This window comes from Xenopus tropicalis, chromosome 10 (genome assembly GCF_000004195.4).
Source record: "Xenopus tropicalis strain Nigerian chromosome 10, UCB_Xtro_10.0, whole genome shotgun sequence".
NCBI lineage: Eukaryota > Metazoa > Chordata > Amphibia > Anura > Pipidae > Xenopus > Xenopus tropicalis.
In genome coordinates this window covers 42,224,601-42,248,227 of record NC_030686.2, presented here as the reverse complement: position 1 = coordinate 42,248,227, position 23,627 = coordinate 42,224,601, and the positions used below count along the sequence as shown (strand labels likewise).

The following is a 23,627-nucleotide window of genomic DNA, read 5'->3' as shown; positions in this document are numbered from 1 at the left end:
TGCTTTTTATTGTTGTTATTGACTAACTTAAAGGGATTCTGCCATGATATTTATGGGGTACGTTTTATTTCTAAATGACACTGTTTACATAGCAAATATTTCCCTCTGCCATTTAACATTTTATTCGTGAACCAACAAATGTATATTTAGCTGTAATATTGGTGTGTAGGCGCCATCTCAGTGGAGGAGTCCCAAGCCGGACTTGGATTTCTTACTATTGAGTGCTATTCTGATACCTACTGGGAGTTGCTATCTTGCTCCCTTCCCATTGTTCTGCTGATCGGCTGCTGGGGGTGAGGGGGGGGGGGATATCACTCCAACTTGCAGCGCAGCAGTAAAGTGTGACTGAAAATGATCAGAGCACAGGTCACATGGCTGTGGCATCCTGGGAAATGAAGAATATGGCTAGCCCCATGTGACATTTCAAAATAATATATAAATAAAAAGAAAAAATTTGCGTTTGCGTTTTATAAAACAGATTACAATGCAGGATTCTGCTGAAAACAACATGTTTTCCCATGACAGTATTGAATTGAATGTATGATTGCTGCGCTTCTACCAAGGTGTTACTAGCTCAGTTTCCAGTTTTCCCTCTTCTGTCTGTGCTGGCCACAAGCTTTCCTATCACCTCCCACAGCCCTCCTATTCTACTGTAATGCCATGATAAGGATCCAAAGGGGATACAAGGTCCAGTGGCCCTTTAAGTAAGAAAAAACATTAGGAAATGGGGGTTGCACAAAGGAAAGTGAATATAAAGGTAAGTGCCAGTACCTCCGACCTGAGGGTGCCAAAGTGGTGGGGCAGAGGCAGCAAGGAAAGTAAAATGTGAATGGAGGATCTTCTGAGTTCTATGGGATTCACATAGTTTTTAAACTTTGAAAGTTCCCTGGAAAATAAAGAAAAAGGATGGTGTTAGTATAAAGAGAAACACTATAATGCCTTTATCCTACAGGACTGGCCAGACAAAGGATAAGTACGCCTTTCAACAGCCCCAAAAATGGCCTACCTTTCTCCCTACATTGAATCTGATGCCCTTTCTAGGATAGAAGCTGAAATACTACAGAAATCAGTCCTCAAACTTCCTTACTGAGCATAAAGCTCCGCCCCCTTTAGTATATTGAGCCTTCAGTTTCTTTTGACTAAGATGCCGGTCACAGATCTGTACTGCGCATGTCCGCTGCTACCCGATCCAGCGGAAATCAATCAGGCATGTGCGGTAGACAGCTCTATGACTGAGGGGAAGGATGGCTCTGTATACTAAAGAGGGCGGAGCTTAATGCTTGATAAGGAAGTTACCGATTTCCACAGAATGTGTCAGATTCTATCTTAGAAAGGGCATCAGACTCAATGTAGGGAGAGAGCTTTGTCCTCAGAGATGCCATCAGTCACTTAGTCCAGTTCTGAACTGAAAGGAAGGGGCAGCTCTCCTATATAATCACTTACCTGTCTGGCAAAATGGTTTCAAGTGCAGAGATGAAGTAAGGAACCACAACGTTGATCCCCTTGAGGTCACAGCAGAAAAGGGGCGGAGAGTTCAGGATGATGCTTGCTAGCACGGGGTGGCAGATAAAGTCTCCAATCTGAAGACCTTGGACTAAGACCATATAAAACCTACAGAGAATGTATGTTGGCACAATGTTAGATTAAATTGTATCAGGCAGAGATGATCTTTATTCAGGCAAAAAAAGCTCTCATACTCTTATCTACTTCTTTATATAAGAAGTGGATCTTCACCTTTAAATTAACCTTTAGTATGACATAGACATTGATATTCTGAGGCAGTCTGCAACTGGTTTTCATTATTTTATGTTTTTTAGTTATTTAGCGTTTTGTTCAGCAGCTCTGCAGTTTCAGCAGATATCTGGTTGCTAGGGTCTTGCTTCAACCCCAGTGGGTTGAATGCCAGACTGGAATGTGAAAATGAGGGGGACTGAAAGTGAAGTAATAAAAGTAACAATAATAAAGTTGTAAGCTCACAGAGCAGTAGTTTTATTGGCTGAAGGGATCAGTGACCCCCATTTGAAAGCTGGAAATAAATAGCACAGGAAGGCAAATAATGCAAAAACTATAAAAAAAAAAAAAGACAATGAAGACCAACTGCAAAGTTGCCAGGAACAGGTAACTATAAGTTATAGAAAGTTGGACCACCCCTTGAAATGGATATCAAAATGGATGTAGTTAGTGGAGGTTTATAAAAGGGGCTTGTATGGCAGCTGGCAGGGCCCAAACATATTGTTAATCAATTGCTGGGGCACTTCATGAACCCATTATATTTGAGTAGTAGTAATGAGGGAAATTTTTTGCCAGACATGGATACACAGCAAAATTCCATATTTCGCCATTGGTGGATTTGGTGGAATAGGGGTGTGATGAATGCAGAGCGTAGCTATACCTGGACAGATAGGCAGGCAGGATTTCCTCTCCCGTTTTCTTGCTACAGAATATCCTACACAGGGTCCCGCAGGCCTCGGCCCTTCCTGCCTCGTAATTCTCCGGGAAGTCTGCCGCTTCGAACACGGTGCTGGAAACCATGGTGTCCGTAGACATTTGGGAGCCTTTGCGCCGAAACTCCACGGCGGCCTGGGTGGTCATTGCTGCGGAAATAGAGGAGCGTAAACACCCGTCCCCGCACAACTGAGAAATGCACTTAGGATCATGGGAAACAAATGTGTAATTAATGGTAGAGGGTATGGCGGTTTAGGTAGGCATAACAATGCGGCCGCCATTTCTAGGTAACGATTCTATTACATTTATGTTCTATTATCTGTATATAAAGTTGTGTTTATGTAGCTTTAAGGGAACTCTATGCTGTGCAGCAGCTAGAACCACCATATGGCAGACTTGGGCCATCACAGTAACAAACAGTGAGAACCCATAATGCACCTCTTTCTATAAACGCCTTCAATAATCTTGTATCGGTTATTGATTGCTTTATATGTTACTCTGTATGTCCAATGTATGAAACCCACTTATTGTACAGCGCTGCGGAATATGTTGGCGCTTTATAAATAAATGTTAATAATAATAGTTCTCTTAAGCTACACACATCTCTGAAACTCCAGTTTAACCCCAGTTCTTTTTAGGAACCTATTAAGCACCCCTTAATATAACCCAGATGGATTATACTTAGTACAGGGGAATCCCTATGTGCCATAGTTTTATGGTATCTCTCTGTACAGGCTATGAGCAAACTTAGGGGGCTGTTCCTGCTGAATTGTGCTTAGTACAGGGGAATCCCTATGCTGCCATAGTTTTATGGTATCCCCTGTACAGGCTATGAGCAAACTTAGGGGGCTGTTCAGCAGGAAATGTCCCTTAAGATCCCTCAGCTTCTACACAATGTTACTTTAAATGTGAAGTCATAGTACAGCATAGAGACCAGTTAATAAAGCAGGGAAACATCTCTTATGACCTGTGTGACCAAATGCATATTATATTTCATATTATGGGCAGAAATCTACAAAAATACATAACTGGCAGCTTCCAAAACTACCACTGGATCACTGTCAATATATATATATATATTTCATATATAGATGCAATGTGTTAACTATTTAATTGCAAATACTGGAGACCACATGTAGATTTAGCAAAAGTTTAAAATAGAGAGGGGTAGTGGGTGAGGATTGGTATGAAAAGAACAAGCGTTTGTTTTTTTCCCATGAGCCTGAGCTGCATGAAATCAATTCATAAAGTAAAAAAAAACATGCACAAATATCATACAGTACATCCATTTATAACCAAAAGCATGGAGAGAAAAAATGATAACCAAATAAAGATGGAGGTAACCATGGTTAGTGCACAGTCCTGGATATCATGGCATGAGAGTAATGGGGAGGGTTGCAAACACATTAGTATCAACAACCGTTCCCATTTACGTGTAGTAAGTGGGAAAACCAAAATTAAAATAAAGGGGAAAAAAGCAAAAGAAAAGAAAAAGCAACAAGACAAGGGGATTGTTGGGGAGTAAGGGAATAGGTGCGAGCAGTGATGAGGTGGGAAAAGAAAAAAACGTAGAACGTTGATGATGACTGCAATTGAGGAGAAGCCATTGGTTCCTACTTACAAGATTTATAAGAAAGAAGAATTTGGACAAAAGATGCTGCAAGACAACAGAAATAAAATGGAAAGAAATCAAAGGACAGAAGTAGTTATAAGAAATTACTTTTAAACGCGGTGAGAACGTCACTGAAGGGGGGTTGGGGTTGGTTAAAAGCGTTCGGCAGGGAAAGGGTTGGGTGGGGGGGGTAACGTGTGAATCTGGAGAATATTGTGCACAACAATGGATAAATAATTAAAGAATGGATGGTTCTGGATTGCCTTATGACAAGTGATGTGATGACCGCCATGTTTTCTCCACTTTGGGCCTCTGATCCCCACCGCTGTACTGAAACTAAATAGCAGTATCATTGCAGAGGTGCTATTCCCATTATGTGCAGCGAGAGGCGCTCTCAGGAGAAACTAAATAGCAGTACCGCTGCTGAGGTGCAATTCCCATTACGTGCAGCGAGAGGCGCTCTCAGGAGAAACTAAATAGCAGTAGTGCTGCTGAGGTGCTATTCCCATTATGTGCAGTGTGAGGCGCTCTCAGGAGAAACTAAATAGCAGTATCATTGCTGAGGTGCTATTCCCATTATGTGCAGCGAGAGGTGCTCTCTGGAGAATCTAAATAGCAGTACCGCTGCTGAGGTGCAATTCCCATTACGTGCAGCGAGAGGCGCTCTCAGCAGAATTGTGTAACATGGGAAACAAGTGGGGACCAAAGCACCGTGTCATATTCATTAATGAGTAATGAAATGTATTTGAAGCCTTCCCGTCTCTGTCTATATGCCCCAACAGCTAAGCACTACCCTGCAGGGTCCGGCCATGGCCCCCATTGCTGTTCTCTATATAACCATGGGGAACTCTCTCAGCGTCCAAAGTTGATTATACACGGGCCAATCCCACGCAGTATCTGAAGGCCTATTGGATGGCTACAGTATAAGAGGCCAGACATGCTATGCCCTCCTTTGTCCATAGTATATACATATATGTTGGGATTGTCAGGCCCCCCCATACATGTACTGAAAACTGTATGAATGTTACTAGTATGTGAGTGGCCAGCACTTAAAGCAGTTGTTAGCGTTTAGTATGATGTTGAGAGCACTATTCTGAGACAGTTTGCATTTGGTCTTCATTCTTTATTATTTGTGGCTTTTGAATTATTTAGCTTTTTATGTAGCAGCTCTCCAGTTTGGAATTTCAGCAGCTGTCTGGTTGCTAGGGTCCAAATTACCCTAACAACCAGGCATTGATTTCAATAAGAGTCTGGAATCTAAATAGGAGAGGGTCTGAATAGAAAGGCGAGTAGTAAAAAGTAACAGTAAAAATATAATAGGAACCTCACAGAGCAGTATTGTTTGGGCTGCCAGGGTCAGTGACCCCCCATTTAAAAGCTGGCAAGAGGCACAAGGTGGAGGTAAATAATACAAAAACTATTAAAAAAAAAAACTATCAAAAAGTTGCTTATATATAGCCATTCTGTAAATACTAAAGGTTAACTTATAGGTGACCCCCCCCCTCCCTTTAATGAAAGAGGGGCTTACTTATTCCTTTGTATTATTTCATAGTTTTAAATTATTTGCCTTCCACTTCTGCCTTTTTTCAGCTTTCAAATGGGGGGGGGGGGGGGGTCACTGACCCTGGCAGCTAAAAAACTATTCCTCTGTGAGGCTACAGTTTTACTTATTACTTTTCTTTTTATTTAGGCCCTCCTCTATACATATTCCAGTCTCTCTCTCATACCACTGCCTGGTTGCTAGGTTAAATTAGTCCCTAGCAACTAGACAGGGGCTGAAATCCCAAACTGAAGAGTTGCTGAACAAAAAGCGAAATAAATAATTCAAAGACTGCAAATGATAAAAAATAACGACCAATTGCAAACAGCCTGAGAACTGCACTCTCTACCCTCAACCCCTTTTAATTATAGAACTAACAACAAGGTACTGTCATTTTTTTTAAATTTGAATTTTTTGATTGAAATGGAGTCTGTGGGAGATGGCCTGTACTTCTGAACTTTCTAGATAATGGGCTTTCCGAATAATGGATCCCATACCTTGTACCATATCAGCTTACTCTTTTGTATCCCCCACTACTCAGCTGTCTCTATGTATACAGCATTGTGCCACAGACAGCCATTTTGGTGTATTAAGTGTATTATTAAGTGTAGGTGATGAATGGATGAATGTAGTTCAGAGGGATTAAACATGATCCATTTCATTACTGTGGGCAGAATTTAATGAATTAATTTAAATAAATCTCATCAGCTGGGTCCCCACCCCAAATACCATTTAAGCATATCTTGCAGGTAGGAAATATGGGAGTTTGGAAATGAGAGGTGGATCTAGTGGAGGAGGGACTGAGGGGATGTCTAGAAGCGCTTACCCGTCATGCTGCTGTCTCGATTGACTCCGTTCTGCAGTCTGCAGTGAACCAAAGCTGCATCAAACAGCCATGAACCGAACAGATTTAGGATGCTATTGACTTTGGGCCTCATAGGGGCTGGGAGAGGTCGGGGCTCGGAGCTCGTTTGGTTGGGGCTGGAGAGGGGAGAGGTGGAAGACGGTTGGTGCTGCACCTTTGCTCCATGTGCTGTGACGGACTGCAAAACAAATAGGAACAACAAGTTAGTGATCGGAAGGATCTCAGCTAGAGGGTACAACTCCCAGCCATTGGAAGATGCTGGGAGTTGTATCTCAGCACTAGTAGGAGACAAACATGAAGTTCTAAAGGTAGGCCCAACACATACTGAGCCTATGGCAACATGCAGCGCTATCTGAGGACTGACCGTGCTGGTTTTTACGGTGGTCTTATTCACAGTGACTGCGCGGTGCCTTCGGCTGTGCGGCGGCGTAGTGTTGGTGGAGGCGTTCTGAGGCATGCTTAGCCTGTTCACTGGGGTCGGCGGAGCACTGTCGGCCCTGGGACGCGAGATGCCTGAGGAAAGATAGCCAAAATTAACCAGACTTCTGCTGCTGCCTAGCAAAAAGATACTGGGGGTCATTTATAAACACTGGGCAAATCTGCACCTGGGCTGTAACTTAGGGCAACCAATCAGATGATGGCTTTCAGTGTTTAAGGAAAAATCTAACCACTGATTGGTTGCTATGGGTTACTGCCTAGGTGCAAATTTGCCCAGTGTTTATAAATGACCCCCGCTGCTTTGATTAGAGATTTAGGCCCACACCCACTGACTCAGTGTTAAATTAGAGAACTTTCATTTGCAAGATCACCACCTCAGATATGTTACACATACACAGAGGAATAAGGAAAGGAAAGAAAGACGCTGCTGGTCAACTAACCTATCATTTGCCTCATTTAAAGGGCTGACGTGCCTCTCAATTTTCCAATAGCCTTATGGAAATATCAACTGCCCTAACAGAGAGATACCATAAAATAATGGCAGCCACCCTTGGCTCCCCGAACAGTATGTAAGCCCCTTATGGACAGGGACCCCTGACCACATGTCTTAGTTTATCTGTGCCCCATAATTTGTAAAGGCGGGCATATACTGGCCAACACCTGCCCACAGGCCAAACAGCTGGAAACTGGATGCGGAGGACGTTGAACTGTGTTTTGGTACTAATGGTCCCAACGAGTACATTTTGGCGATGCTATACATCAAAACTGTCCCCTGGCCCTTTCAAGGTGACATGGGCTTAGGCAATAAGGTCAAAACTAAACAAAACGTCCAATGAAATCCAGGAATAGTAAGGCCACCTTAACTGCTCTTTGTCTGTATTAGCCCACCTCTATAAATTCCATACAGTACTTTGGACTATGTTCCCCAAGTATATTCTGTAATGGGGGTCCCAGAACACCTTGAAAAAGCCCCGGTACTAACAGCTGCAAACACAGGGCCTCTTTATAACATGCTGACTGGGATAGGCCATAATATGGAAACTGGTATCTAACACAGTTACCACATATTATGCAATGGCCACCTGCAGTCACAACACAATATACCACATCTTAAAGGGAGTGTATGTGTATATATATATATATATGCATTAGGCTATGGCTGATCAGCTAGGAGGGCTTCAGACCAGAAACTGCCCTCCGGGTACTCTTTATTGCACCCCCCAAATACTCAAGGGACACAAGAGATTTCATATACTCCACAAACTAGTCCTTCAGGTAATCTACCTACTAGTCTTAAAGACATAAATATGCAGATAAGTAAAGCTTCTGTGCAGAAATATCAGAAAGTATCTTGTCAATACTAAAGGGGGGTCATTTACAGCTTCCTGGGGCGCAAGTGCTCGAGCAGTAATGGGTGCAAGAGCATGACCCTTAGTGCTTACTTAACAAGCACTTGTGCCAAGGGGGAAAGCTGTACTCTCTCTGCACTCTGCTCCTTCAATTTGCCAAACGGGAATAAAGGTATTAAGAGTAAAATATATAGTTATTCCCTTGCTTTAATGCCTTAAGAAGCTATAAGGTAATAATAGCTTAGCTAGCAGTTTCAGCCTTGCCTAAGCTACCATTGTCTCCAGGTTGGCTGGCCTTAATCATTTTTTCACCTCTCATAGCCACATACTGCAATACAAGAAGCATGAGTGGTGGTCTAGCAGTCTGTTAGTGGGGTATATCTTTTATAATAATAGTATCTGCAGGCAGAGACTGGAATCTGGCAAAAGCCAGAGGAGCTGCTGACAGTCACTATTTATTGGGCTGGGGGGGGGGGGCTGTTTGGGCCTCTGTGTTCTTGGAATGCCAGGACCCAGGCCCAGACTGGCAATCTGTGGGTTCAGGCAAATGCCAGAGGGGCTGCTGTAAGATGCCATAGACAGTCACTATTTATTGGGCTGGGGGGGCTGTTTGGGCCTCTGTGTACTTGGAATGCCAGGACCCAGGCCCAGACTGGCAATCTGTGGGTTCAGGCAAATGCCAGAGGGGCTGCTGTAAGGTGCCATAGACAGTCACTATTTATTGGGCTGGGGGGGGCCTGTTTGGGCCTCTGGGTACTTGGAATGCCAGGACCCAGGCCCAGACTGGCAATCTGTGGGTTCAGGCAAATGCCAGAGGGGCTGCTGTAAGATGCCATAGACAGTCACTATTTATTGGGCTGGGGGGGCTGTTTGGGCCTCTGGGTACTTGGAATGCCAGGGCCCAGGCCCAGACTGGAAATCTGTGGGTTCAGGCAAATGCCAGAGGGGCTGCTGTAAGATGCCATAGACAGTCACTATTTATTGGGCTGGGGGGGCTGTTTGGGCCTCTGTGTACTTGGAATGCCAGGACCCAGGCCCAGACTGGCAATCTGTGGGTTCAGGCAAATGCCAGAGGGGCTGCTGTAAGGTGCCATAGACAGTCACTATTTATTGGGCTGGGGGGGGCCTGTTTGGGCCTCTGGGTACTTGGAATGCCAGGACCCAGGCCCAGACTGGCAATCTGTGGGTTCAGGCAAATGCCAGAGGGGCTGCTGTAAGATGCCATAGACAGTCACTATTTATTGGGCTGGGGGGGCTGTTTGGGCCTCTGGGTACTTGGAATGCCAGGGCCCAGGCCCAGACTGGCAATCTGTGCGTTCAGGCAAATGCCAGAGGAGCTGCTGTAAGATGCCATAGACAGTCGCTATTTATTGGGCTGGGGGGGGGGCTGTTTGGGCCTCTGGGTATTATTCTGACTGCCACTCCAGGTCTGGTATTCAAAGCATACCTAGGATGCAAATAGACTGTAACAAGAGATACAATACAACTATTTCATTGTAGTAAGCACAATTAAGCAGGAACAGCAAGATCACAGATGAATGCAGAACAATGATGCATAAAAAAAAATTATGGATTTGTGACCCTTTATACAAAGATGAGAGCCTGCACAGAACCTGTGCTCCTCTACATATCTGAATTAATACACAAGAACGGGAGCTGCCAAACTGCTTGCTTATTAGAGAATTTAGCTTTGGTTAAGAACTCAGCATGTAAAATCTCCTCCCAGCAGTGGCACGTGGCCAATCTGAAACTGAAAGAAATCAGGACTGGGTTAAACATACACTGTCCCCATCACCAACACCTACACAGTAGGACAGGACTCTATGGTGGGATTCAGATTGGGCTCATCTATAAAGAATATGGTTATTCTCAAGAATCATCAGCACACCAAGGGGCAGCATCCTTTACAGGTTTGTTTTAATAAAACCTAAATCATACGATTGCACCCAGCGACTGAGTGTTATTAAATCACGACACGTAGTCACGTTAAGGGAGCGTGTGCAAAAGCACACATATGTCCAAACAATATGCGTTAGAACTATTCAAGGCGCCGGTCCAGCCTTTGCCTGGCAGCTATTCACCAGTGAGCAGGTCTCTAGGCCTTATACTGGGCAATCTATGGATCCAGGATGCTGCAGCTTGGCTGCTGTACCAATCTACGCCACAAGGGGCACACAGAAAATCAGTGATTGTTAGAAAACATTTGCCCTGATTCTTTGCACCACACTAAGTGCAGGTAAGAGGCTTGGATACCATATTTGGGCATTCTTTCCAACCCAATTTTCTTATTGACTGCAACGCCTGAAGAAGAGAGATATGAGTTTGCTACTATACTATATAAGTGCTTCGTGCCTTTAAAGCCCATCACAAAAGCAAGAAGCAGTACGATAAGCAAACCCTCAACTGGAGGGGCTGGACAGTTTCCATTTTGCTTTTGGAAAGGGCCAAAGGCTTCTTGGAAAACATGAAAATATTCAAAACACAAATATCAAGATGGAAAACCCATATTCTCACACTCCCACACAGTAGCAGAGAGGTAATAAACCAATCAGATAAAAGGTATCTGCAGCTATCTACTACTATTACTGTAGCATGAAAATGGATCTCTTAGGAAGGAACTAAAAATTATGCTTTATTTAAAAAAAAAAAATAGGCTTTTATTATTTTTTTTTTACTGCCATCTCCATTGTGACGTATGGTGTTTAGAGACAGATGGCTACACGAGCAGTAGTAATACTCAATGCTCAGCCTCAACCAATCACTAGGCCGCGTCTCATTTAATGACAAGTAATTATCATTTTTTCATACCTTCTTATGAGCAGCAATGCTACATATTTAGTGATGACTTCCATGCAATTAATAAATGCTAGGGATGTTTAAACTAAAGTTTAAAAGCAATGAACTACAAAAGAAATAACCTGGCAAGCTAAAAAGTGCTGAAATCAGAGCCAGGGAACCATACGTCCAATCACTCCTAAATTGTCCTAAACACTTTATTATTTTATAAAGGACAAGTTTACCTTCATAGTAACTTATGGCATTACATATCCTTGCTTCTGAATGTAGTGTGGAGTGAGTGGGCTTAATGCTTCCCATACACAGCAAAATCTGCTGCTACTACAAAACGTCTATCTAAAATATCAACTTATTGCTTTCCAATTGCTCTGGTTTTGGCAGTTTACTGTTCTAATACTCATATGCAATATATTTCCCTCTTTGTGCCTCATCTGTTTTACTGTGTTTGATCACAACATTACCTAGGAAAGCATCCACAAGGCAACTAACCCCGCGCATCGCTTTGAAGAAGATATGAGGCAGCTGCTTCAGGCAAGCGTACTGATTTATCTCCTGGGAAGCCCCATTGCCATTCAGGAACTGCTCCTGAAATTTAGGTGTTGTGCCAATGATACTGGGGTTGCTTAAATCCACTGGATTGCTGTAACGTAAAGAGTCTTTCGTTAATAATGAGTACAAATATAAAATATAAGTAGAAATAGGGAGAGATGGTGCCTATAGAAGCAGTGGGGGGATAATAGCCTCTGGGAAGGGACTGGGGCTGTGGGATAGCAGGTATAGTAGGGAGAGATGGTGCCTATAGTAGCAGTGGGGGGATAATAGCCTCTGGGAAGGGACTGGGGCTGTGGGATAGCAGGTATAGTAGGGAGAGATGGTGCCTATAATAGCAGTGGGGGGGGATAATAGCCTCTGGGAAGGGACTGGGGCTGTGGGATAGCAGGTATAGTAGGGAGAGATGGTGCCTATAGTAGCAGTGGGGGGGATAATAGCCTCTGGGAAGGGACTGGGGCTGTGGGATAGCAGGTATAGTAGGGAGAGATGGTGCCTATAGTAGCAGTGGGGGGGGATAATAGCCTCTGGGAAGGGACTGGGGCTGTGGGATAGCAGGTATAGTAGGGAGAGATGGTGCCTATAGTAGCAGTGGGGGGATAATAGCCTCTGGGAAGGGACTGTGGCTGTGGGATAGCAGGTATAGTAGGGAGAGATGGTGCCTATAGTAGCAGTGGGGGGATAATAGCCTCTGGGAAGGGACTGGGGCTGTGGGATAGCAGGTATAGTAGGGAGAGATGGTGCCTATAGTAGCAGTGGGGGGATAATAGCCTCTGGGAAGGGACTGGGGCTGTGGGATAGCAGGTATAGTAGGGAGAGATGGTACCTATAGTAGCAGTGGGGGGATAATAGCCTCTGGGAAGGGACTGGGGCTGTGGGATAGCAGGTATAGTAGGGAGAGATGGTGCCTATAGTAGCAGTGGGGGGATAACAGCCTCTATAAGAAGTATGAAAGTTCTAGTTAAAGCATGTTTAAATATAAAATGGAGCCCTGAAAGGTCTGCTTTTCCCTACACCTCGCCATGACTAAAGACAACTTGTAGTGTATCTAACACGTGACTCTGGAAAAAGCACTCAAAAGGCAGATAAAACAAAGCTCTGTACCTCAGCATGTGAAGGAACCGGAACCAAGTTTGGGTGACACATTCATTATCCATCTCTCCTGGGATCAGACTGGCATCTTCCTCTGGAACTTTAAATGGAGGAAACGAAGGGCCGTAGGAAAACCTTAGCAACCTGACAAAACCAAGTAAAAAATCTCATATTAATTTCTCCAGCAGCAAATCCTAACAGCTTGGTCATATTGCTCTCTTTAGCTAAAAAAACAAAAAACATTCTTGTTTTTATTTAGCCATTGTTTTAATGATCCTGCTTTTGCACTGTATGTAATGCTTTTGCAGTGGTCATTTTGTAATGCCTCAGCCAGGGCAAGTAACATGTCACCTCCCATCCATGCAATCCAGGCACAGAAGGAATGCTCTGGTTACCCAGAGCATTCCTATTTAATGATTTCCTCTCCTTTTCTACTCTTCTGTTTCCCTTAAAGAAAATCTCTCACCTGGACGTCAGTGCACAGATAGCTTTACTCCACTGTTCCACCACGGCCGGGTGGTGACGCCAGTTAGCCACCATTTCTTTGGCAGTTTTCCAATAAGGAGGTGTAGGAAAGCATCGAGTGCAAGCCAACAGCCAAACCTCAAAAAGGACCCCTATCAGCTTTTCAGCCAGGTTGTCGGCTATGCCCGCTGCCAGGAGACAGAAAGTAGTAGTTACCCAAAAGGGAAAAAAAAATGGATACACACAAAATACATATTAAGCACAGAGATAATGGGTACAAAGACCCAGAAATTCCTGGCAGCCATTATAAGGTCTAGATATCACAATTCTAGGCCACACCCTTTATCAAATGACATACAAGACATGCAGTGTCAAACCAACCAGCCACAGTGGGAGCAGCGAGGAGGGTGTCGTTTATCTGGAGGAGGAACAAAAGCAGGACCTCCCATGTCTCTCGGGCTATGAGGAGAGAATCGCGGGCAAGCTTCTGTACAGCCCGCAGAACCTGCAGACACAGGCGGATCTGGCTCATCATCTGGTCCGGCCTGCGAACGACAACGTGAGAGCTTTAAAGGTTACAGTTCATCTTTAACTTAACGTTAAGTATGATGTAGAAATTGATAACCTAGCAACCAGTCAGTGGCATGAATGAATAATTAACAATAAACAAAATTGTAGCCTCACAGGGCTATTATTTGTTTACCATGACCCCCTTTTGAGAGCTGAAAATAGGCAGAAGTTGTCAAATAATTCAGAAACTATAAGAAATGAGCAAATATGTAGTCTGAAATAGATTTTTTTTTTTCAATAAACAAACTGAGGAAATTCCATCACTTTGTAGATTACAGTTGCAACAAGAGGGTTCTAGAATCTGAACCTCTCATTTAGAATGTCCGAAACGAATGGCTTGGGCTGGAGAGCAGATTCTGAATGGAAACTGAGCTGTCGGACCCAAACATATAAGGGAAATGTTGGTTGTAAATTGGCCAAAATGTAACTGCCTGTGTGTGTATATAGCATTAACCCCTGTGGTCTTCTTCAAAAGAGAGGTGTCGACCCACCTTGCACACTTACACATGTTTTGAGATGGAAGTTTTACCCTACAGTTACACACTAGATATCTATTTTACACTTAAAAAAAAAAAAAAAAAAAAAAAAGATTACTATACAGTTTAAATAGATATGAATTAATTTCTGTTTTTATCCCTTCAGGCAGTCACTACATTGCTATGCTCTCACGTGAGCACAGTTGCAGACTAATTCTAGATTTCCTTCTATATACCTTGCACGTATGTCACTCACCAAACCTGTTCTGATTATTTTTATTGCAGTGAAGCATTTGCCATGCTCCCTGCCTTTCATTAGCCGTGGTGTGGGGAAGGCCTCGGGTCAATGAGGTTTAGCCAATATAGCATTCAATCCAACAGCTGAGTTTCTCTAAATACTCTTGGAACTATACCTGAATGGCTGGAACATTGGGCCAGTGAACATGTGTTTTATCTTAAATGGGCCAAGTCTAGAGACCACTGGCCTACCCTGTTAGTTGACTGTTAGGCTACCTTACCCAGGCAGCCACCTTACCCAGGCAGCCAGGAGAAGGGGCAGATTAAAAGAGGGGTCCTGGCAGAATGTCTATTTCCTTTTCTCCGTATCTCATTGTCCTAAAGTTTAGAAGATATTTTTACCTTTATCACATATCCCCCTGTGGCTTCCTTAGTAAACAACCCCACCCAGACCAGTAACCACACAATACACAGCTATATATTTTCCCACCGGGGATAGCAGAGTAAAAACCACATGGTGTTCAAGTGCAGTCCTCCTATGTGAATATATACAAGCGCTAGAGATTCCAGTTAGCCATAAATACAAGCCAAAAACCACTTAGAAACACATTCCCATTTAATGTGGCAAGTTAATGTAACTGCTGCTCAGAGCATCCGTCTCTCAATTAGATCTGCTCCATGCAGCAGTGGAATTATTTCATAAATTATTCTGTACCAGGCTCTTAAGAATCCCATTCCTACTCCTCCTGTTAAAGGGAACCTACCATGCCTCCTTTTCTTTGTATAAATACAGCCTGAGAGACAGGCATGGTTTCTATATTTAGAGGGGGGACGAGTCCCCATTGCTGAGTTGGCCGTACTATATACCCCAGGTAGCAGTGGTTTTATCCTGAGCCAGCATGGATTTAATACTGATTTTATTATAAAGTTTTTCCAAGACATAGTACATAGTTGGGTTGAAAAAAGACACATGTCCATCACATTCAGCCATAATGCCTATATATAACCTGCCTAACTGCTAGTTGATCCAGAGGAAGGCAAAAACCCCATCTGAAGCCTCTCTAGTTTGTCGCAGAGGGGGAAAAAATTCCTTCCTGACTCCAAGATGGCAATCGGCCCAGTCCCTGGATCAACTTGTACTAAGAGCTATCCCCCATAACCCTGTATTCCCTCACTTGTACTGAGAGCTATCTCCCATAACCCTGTATTCCCTCACTTGTACTGAGAGCTATCTCCCATAACCCTGTATTCCCTCACTTGTACTGAGAGCTATCTCCCCTACCCCTGTATTCCCTCACTTGTACTGAGAGCTATCCCCCCTACCCCTGTATTCCCTCACTTGTACTGAGAGCTATCCTCCCTACCCCTGTATTCCCTCACTTGTACTGAGAGCTATCTCCCCTAACCCTGTATTCCCTCACTTGTACTGAGAGCTATCTCCCCTACCCCTGTATTCCCTCACTTGTACTGAGAGCTATCTCCCCTACCCCTGTATTCCCTCACTTGTACTGAGAGCTATCTCCCCTACCCCTGTATTCCCTCACTTGTACTGAGAGCTATCTCCCATAACCCTGTATTCCCTCACTTGCTAAGAAACCATCCAGCCCCTTCTTAAAGCTATATAATGTATCAGCCAGCACCACTGATTCGGGGAGGGAATTCCACAACTTCACAGCTCTCACATCTTGCGATAGGCCATTGTGTTCTTTTTTGTTCTGTTACTTAATGGTTTAGATTCATGTGGGACACAGAATGCCTTTCCTGAGAAATTAGACTTACAATATGCATCTTTCTACAGAACACACTTGTTTTCCTCTGGTGCCTATTAATAGTAAATGCACTTGCCCTGTTCTACGTCTTCCAGCCCAGCACTTAGAAAGGAATTCCTGCCTTCTGGAGCGATTGCTTTGTTAATGTTCCATATCCTGTACATCCAGACTTGCTGTAGAGCTGCTAGACCGACCCATGGAGCACTGTATCTGCGAATCTCTTGCCCCAACAAAATCTTTGTCCCTTAGCCATTCAAAATATTTTTGGATTCCATTCCCTGTGTTTATTTTGCACACACTATATCTAATCCAACTGTATTCACTAAGTGTCCCAGGCCTGGACTGGAATTCAAAATAGGCCCTGGCATTTCCAGTATTAAGAGGCCCAAACAGCCACCCCCCCCCCCCCCCCCCCCCAGCCCATTAAGTAGTGAGTGTCTATGGCATCGTACAGCAGCCCCTCTGGCATTTGTCTGAACCCACAGATTGCCAGTCTGGGCCTGGGTCCTGGCATTCCAAGTACCCAGAGGCCCAAACAGCCCCCCCAGCCCAATAAATAGTGAGTGTCTATGGCATCTTACAGCAGCTACCTGGCTGCTAAGGTTTAAATTACCCTAGCAACCAGGCAGTGGTTTAAATGGGTAACTGCAATCTGAAAAGGAGAGAGCGTGAACAGAAAGTTACGTTTAAGTTAAAGTTATGTTAAAAAATACCATTAATAGTAAAATTGTAGCCTCAATAGTTTATAGGCTATCAGGGTCAGTGATCCCCATTTCAAAGCTGGAAGAGTCAGAAAAGGAAGGCAAATAAGCCAAACGCTATATAAAAAAAACACAAAATGAAAACCAACTGAAAAGGTGCTAGGAATAGTACATTCTATAACATATAACTTGAAGGTGAATCACTCTTTTAAACTCTGTCTCTACTAGAACTCATCCCAACGAACGGATCTCTAAAAATAAAGCATTGTGCTCTCCCCCACCCAAACTATTCTGCACTCTCTTGCTAACAAAACACCGTACTTGTATTATTAAAGTGCCGACTGTTCTGTGTACCCATCTCTAACCTTAGCATGTAGCAGTCCCCAGGTATGGGATCCGTTATCCAGAAACCACTTATCCAAAAAGTTTAAAATGCCGCAAAGGCCATCTCCCATAGACTCCATCATAAGCAAATAATTCTAATTTGAAAAATGATTTCCATTTTCTGTGATAATAAAACAGCACGTTGTAATTGATCCCAACTAAAATATAAATATCGGCGGCAAAATAATCCTATTGACATGATTTCTTAGTAGATTTAAGCTATGGAGCTCTAAATTACAGAAAGATTCCTTATCTGGAAAACCCCAGGTCCCAAGCATTCTGGATAACAGGTCCCTCACGAGTATAAAATTACACATATATCTGACTGACCCAGTCCACAGGTTTAATGGACCGGTACAGAATGACTGGCATCTCATAGGGGTGGCTACATTTTTATTTTTTTTGAATTCGCAGGAAATGAAGATAATTCGCTGCTTCTCCTCATCTGCTGATGCACCTGTTGGCATCTATGGACAGAGCTGAACAGAACAGAAATCTGTTATCTGGAAGCCCGTTATCCAGAAAGCTCCGAGTTACGGGAATTCCACAGAATCCATTTTAATCAAATCATTCAGAATCTAAAAAATGATTCCTTTTTCTCTGTAATAATAAAACAGTACCTGTACTTGATCCCAACTAAGATATAATTACCCCTTATTGGGGGCAGAACAGCCCTATTGGGTTTATTAAATGGTTAAATGATTCCCTTTTCTCTGTAATAATAAAACAGTACCTGTACTTGATCCCAACTAAGATATAATTACCCCTTATTGGGGGCAGAACAGCCCTATTGGGTTTATTTAATGGTTAAATGATTCCCTTTTCTCTGTAATAATAAAACAGTACCATATAGATTCCCCTTAGGCCCAGAGAACATGAATAGCCTCACTGGGTTATCAGGTGTGCCACAGAGATGCCCATTGCTAGAACACACACCACACATGTATAAATCCCTTACCTTGGCACAAAGACATTCTGGAGGTGCTTGAGAATGATCTGGGTATACATGTTTGGTTCTCTCAAAACCGGCTGAGGAATAGAGTCCTTGTGGCTGACAAGAGCCATCATCCAATCTGTGTAAACATCCACACAGTATTTTACGGTGTCCCCCTCCAGCGGCAGGGTAAGCCCATAACAAATCACCTCCATGGTCCATTTCACCTGGAATTTGGAAAAAAAAAATATTTATTACTGCTTTACATATGCAGCTGGAAAATAGAAATAGCATCAATTGTATAATGAGCAGACTATAACTGAGCAAAGAAAGTGGGAGATTCCAGTACAACACTAATGAAGAACGATTGGTAAAGGGGAACTTACCTCTTTATCTGTTTTTAATATGCTTTCACTTGCTGCTGTGGAGGGGGCGCTGAGAGCCTGCCCCAGTGGTCGCACCACTGCATTAGCCACGTCACGGCCCACGCTCTCTGGGTAGCTGTGCAACACGCTGGTGTGGCCCTGATCATTCTTAAGGACCAAGTGCAGCGTCCGCCATTCAGAGTACATTTTCACAGCGACTCTAAACCCAGCGTCTGCAAAATCAAGATTTGTGTAAAGACTTTACAGAGGGAAGGAAGCTTGGCCTGTGACAGATTTTATGTACAGCTACATAAATGCTACAACCAGGGGCATTCACCATGGGGAGATACAGCCTTCAGGCAACCGGAATCAATTTTAGAACTCCAACTGTAAATGATAAGGATATTAGAAGTCACTGAGGGGTTCTGTGCCCATATAAAGGCACAAGGCTGCAGGCTGAGTTATACAGGGAACTCTGAGTATCACTCATGTATTATAAGGGATAATGTGACCCCCTACTGTAAATGATAAGGATATTAGCAGTCACTGAGGGGTTCTGTGCCCATATAAAGGCACAAGGCTGCAGGCTGAGTTATACAGGGAACTCTGAGTATCACTCATGTATTATAAGGGATAATGTACCCCCTACTGTAAATGATAAGGATATTAGAAGTCACTGAGGGGTTCTGTGCCCATATAAAGGCACAAGGCTGCAGGCTGAGTTATACAGGGAACTCTGAGTATCACTCATGTATTATAAGGGATAATGTACCCCCTACTGTAAATGATAAGGATATTAGCAGTCACTGAGGGGTTCTGTGCCCATATAAAGGCACAAAGCTGTAGGCGGAGTGCTTTGATACAGGTTAAGTCGTAATTTTCATACAGGGGGGCAAGACAAAGCCACAACAACAAAGTGATAGCTTGATGCACACATGCCCATCCGGGTCACAGAAGTCCAACCTTTAATGGCACCTTTGACCCAAGCAATGCCAGCCTGCAATACCTGGTAACACAGATAAGTAATTTGCTACGTCTAAGCGTCGATTGAAAATCTGTTCCTAATCCCGTACAAAAATAATACAGCCATGCATGGATCCCATTGCTCTGCAAATCTGTGCCATCCCCATAGAGACCTTCCTATTAATGCCAGCGCCTAAGGCAGCGTGGCACCCGGGGACAGAGTTTATCAGATGCCAAATACACTGCTTTCTATTGATATGGGAGCAATTTCTTGCCCTTAATTGAGGTAAACCTGAAATTTCAGCATCATTAGCACCATTATCCCTCAGCTGTACTAAATATGAGCACCTCCCACTTTTTTAAAAAATATATATTTGATTGGTTAGTTAATTGGACTCTAAATGCTTTCATACTACATGGCATGAACTATAAACAGTTAAAATAAACACTAACCTATTTAGTGTGCCTGGTTGCTAAGGTCACTGATCCTAGCAACCTATTGAAATGCTCCTTTACTTGGACTAAAGTATTGGGAAAAGGTGATAAGATACATCTTATCTGACCTTGTATGAGGGGTCATTGGCCAACAGGATGCAGCGTGGCCCTTACTTCACTCACACTTCCCCTGTAATCCATCTAAATGGAGCAGACACCCTGCTCAGGGCTAATAGGAAAAGGGATAAACTGGCAACCAGCAATGTAATCATTTAGCATGGTTTGTTGCTAAGAGATGAGAATTGGCCCCTGAAAACAGGTTCTATGGGGGTACCTAGGATGTCCCCTCCCCAGTATAGTCCTGCTACAGAAGCAGCAGGGGGAGGCAACTGACAAAACTAGAGAAATATCACCCCAGAGTTGTAACCTATCCAACTAGCCCTGGTCAACTGCAATTGAACTAAATTTAAGGATGATTACACACAGAGCTACTTAGTAGCAGCTACTTGTCACGGCTACTAAAAGCCAGAAAATCCCCTGCCATAGACAATACTGAGAATAGCCTCTTCTAAAACACACGTAGAGACAGTTAACAGTAAATGATCAGCATTGTCTATTTCTGTAGCCGCAACAAATAGCTGCTACTAGTAGCTCCGTGTGTCTTCAACCTAATGGTGTGTACTCAATATCAACTGTGAGCATCTGTATTACATGCACCGAGTATGATAATATTATGTTCTTACAGGAAATGATTGGCAAATCCGCTGCTTTATGGTGAAAACACACGGAGCTACTAGTAGCAGCTACTTATAGTGGCTACTAAAATAGACAATGCTGATCATTTACTGATAACTGTCTCAACATGTGTTTTAGCGGAGGCAATGCTCAGTATTGTCCATGGCAGCGGATTTTTTGGCTTTTAGTAGCCGTGAAAAAGTAGCTGCTACTAGTAGCTCTGTGTGTCTTCACCCTTAAGGAATACATTTTAGTAACATGCAACATTTTTTATCTCCCTGAGTAAAATGCTTGGGCCCAAAGTCAGGGGCCTTCTTCCACCAATGAAGTTACGTTGTGCAATCAGACACTTGTTTCTAGAGCAAATGGGACTATATCAGGGATGGCCAATTCATCTTAGGAAGTGATTAGCCTTCGTTACTCATTATCCCCAACTACCGTCGTGTTTCCAGTCCGCATAAATGGCATTTTAATTCAAATGTGCCCATTACGGTGGCAACTATATCTACACGCTGTAGTGCCTAACAGCCACAGCTCACACTGGAGACACACTGATCAACTAACATGCCAGCCCCAGTGGCTGTGGGGGGAAGCGCTGGGCTAGGGTGACCTGATCACTTGAAAATTGAGGGACACGTTTAAAAAATCCAGCTAGCAGGGCTCACCTGATTGCAGTTTATTTCAAATGCAATCAGTGCTGCCCTGCAACAGGTATTCATTAGATGTGTCCCTGAATTTTCAAGTGATTTTCAAGGCCCGAGTAGCCGGATAAATACAAAACCCAAAGGCTAGTAAAGTTTTCTGTAAATAAAATTCCTGTGGAAACCAGAACTATTTATGTTCTCTGCCCTGCTGGTTCTGACTTCTGAAACAATGTAGCAAGTAAACTACCTTCTGGAACACTGTTTCAAGGGTGGGACCCGGGAAAGGGATAAACAAACACCGCCTGCCATGACATTTACACACAACTTTAAAACCACTAAAATGTTTTGACATTTCCGTTGACTACACACAAACCAGTGTCAGGGTGCAGATGCCCTTAAAGTTGGTTAAACTTCATCTCTCAGCATTCAACAGTCGGAGGATAATGTTAGAGAATGGAGGGGTCCCACACAGCGCACCCCTAGATTACTAAGAATGCTCATAGCATTGCAGTGTCACTAGTGCCCCACTAACTAGACCCAAGGCTTTGGCACAGCCCCCACCCTCATTCCCTCCTAGGCAGCAGCTGTCACCTCACCAGTTGTTGGGGCTGCCCATGCAGCACTCGCTTCCCAAGTTCCCCCTTCACATCAGCGCCAATTCTTCCTTAGGCCCCGCTGAAAATACCGCTTCCGCAACAAGCAGGGCGGATCATGCACAGCATAAGCAAGATGGCCGGCCTATACATCCAGTCTAGTGACAACATTGCATCCGCTACCCTATTGGTCAGAGCCTGACATCCGCAGACGGACAACCAATCATCTTTACTCCTAAGCCGTGACGTCTACAGAAAAAAAACTAACAAAATACGCGCGGCCAGACGGAGGCTTGGAACGCAGCTTGTTGACAGGAGTGAGGAAGCTGCGCATGCGTAGTTTGGCTGCGGGTGTCTGACTGACTGGGTAATATTTCTGAGGGAAATACAATTAAACTCCTCTTTAATAATAATAGTATAAAGTTCCACTATACACAAAAAAAAATGTCTGCACGGTTAAGATAAAATAGTATGGAATATTATACGTGCTAAAGTGCAGGAATTTCATATGTTTAATCATCTTTGTTAATTTGTATTTTTACATTTTCATGAAGACAAATATTAGTATAATAAGTATCATTTTTGCCCCTCCAACGCACATTGTGGTGCATATTTGCTCACGTCTAATCTTGCCATTTGTATCTATTTGTTAATATCTTGCGTTCTTTGGCCATTGACTATTTTTCTCCTCAAGTTTGAGCATTCCTGTGATTTACTAAAAGCATTTTTTATCATTTTCTCAGGGTTTTTAGAGTGTTCGCCTGCCTGAAGGTTGGGATAAACCAGTATAACCCAGTGACAAAATTGGTTTTCCTTCAATGTCCTGCCAAATGGAATGCAACACTTGGAGCAACTGAGAAAAAACTGCTGCCATTAGGCTGATGCCACACGTGGCGTTTTTACACTGCGTATTTTCTCAGCCTAAAAACGCCGCACAAGCCACACAGCCCCTGACTATGGCGTTTTTCAGCCTAGTACTGGTGACGTAGCAAATCCCGTTTCCATGGTGCTAATAGTGCGAAATAGTAAAAAACGCCGCGTATTTCCGCTAGGTCTGGCAGCTGCCTTTGTGTATACATAGGAATAGCTTGCTGTGCAAATACTGGCGTATTTCGGAAAACGCTTGAAAAATCCGCGGTAAGGCGTTTTCTAGCGTATTTCCGCATTGTGTGGTTTGCTTTGCGTCTTTTCAAGTTATTTCTATGGATGATGATATCAGGCGTTTTTCAGCCGCCGAGAGAATTAGAAAATACGCAGCGTAAAAACGCCACGTGTGGCATCAGCCTTAATAGTAAACTGCTTAAACAAGTGATATTTTTGAAACAGGGAGAGAGAAATTTTTCATTAATTTGCTCCCAAATGTCAATTTTCCCATAATATTTCCCATAAAATGTCCACTTTGCCCTATAAGGGCTGTTTTAATTAATGGGCAAAAGGACCATCCGCCCAGGGCCAATTATTAGACCTTATATCTGCTGTAACCTTTGCAGCATGAAGCAGTGAGGGACATCCCTGTTTAATTTATGACTTTTTATTTTATTTGGACTATTTGTTGGGTGCCTGAGAAAAGCTGGCATCTTTACAGGTAGTACTTTTTCTTGTGGGGACCCATGTATAGATGGGATGAATAAGGTTCTGCTGGTTTGTTTTCCAGAAATGAGAACAGAATG

General features: G+C 43.4%; 1 protein-coding gene across 7 annotated transcripts in view; it reads right to left on the bottom strand.

The window, feature by feature from the left end:
• Positions 1 to 22,127, bottom strand: part of ralgapb (Ral GTPase activating protein, beta subunit (non-catalytic)) — a 38,918-nt gene extending 16,791 nt beyond the window's left edge. For 4 of the 7 annotated variants that reach the window (XM_012952776.3, XM_012952779.3, XM_012952778.3 and 1 more), the window contains exons 1-13: positions 21,961 to 22,127; positions 18,609 to 18,820; positions 18,247 to 18,449; positions 13,533 to 13,696; positions 13,153 to 13,339; positions 12,699 to 12,830; positions 11,507 to 11,685; positions 10,503 to 10,550; positions 6,827 to 6,975; positions 6,424 to 6,640; positions 2,393 to 2,594; positions 1,444 to 1,611; positions 772 to 886 (exon numbers count right to left, since the gene is read on the bottom strand). In XM_012952776.3, the coding sequence (XP_012808230.2) occupies positions 772 to 886; positions 1,444 to 1,611; positions 2,393 to 2,594; positions 6,424 to 6,640; positions 6,827 to 6,975; positions 10,503 to 10,550; positions 11,507 to 11,685; positions 12,699 to 12,830; positions 13,153 to 13,339; positions 13,533 to 13,696; positions 18,247 to 18,449; positions 18,609 to 18,794 (1,950 nt within the window). In that variant the 5' untranslated portion in view covers positions 18,795 to 18,820; positions 21,961 to 22,127. The remainder of the gene's footprint in view (positions 1 to 771; positions 887 to 1,443; positions 1,612 to 2,392; positions 2,595 to 6,423; positions 6,641 to 6,826; positions 6,976 to 10,502; positions 10,551 to 11,506; positions 11,686 to 12,698; positions 12,831 to 13,152; positions 13,340 to 13,532; positions 13,697 to 18,246; positions 18,450 to 18,608; positions 18,821 to 21,960) is intronic. The other 3 variants (XM_012952781.3, XM_002932859.5, XM_004918518.4) reach the window with 1 other exon arrangement.
• Positions 22,128 to 23,627: the final 1,500 nt, after the last annotated feature.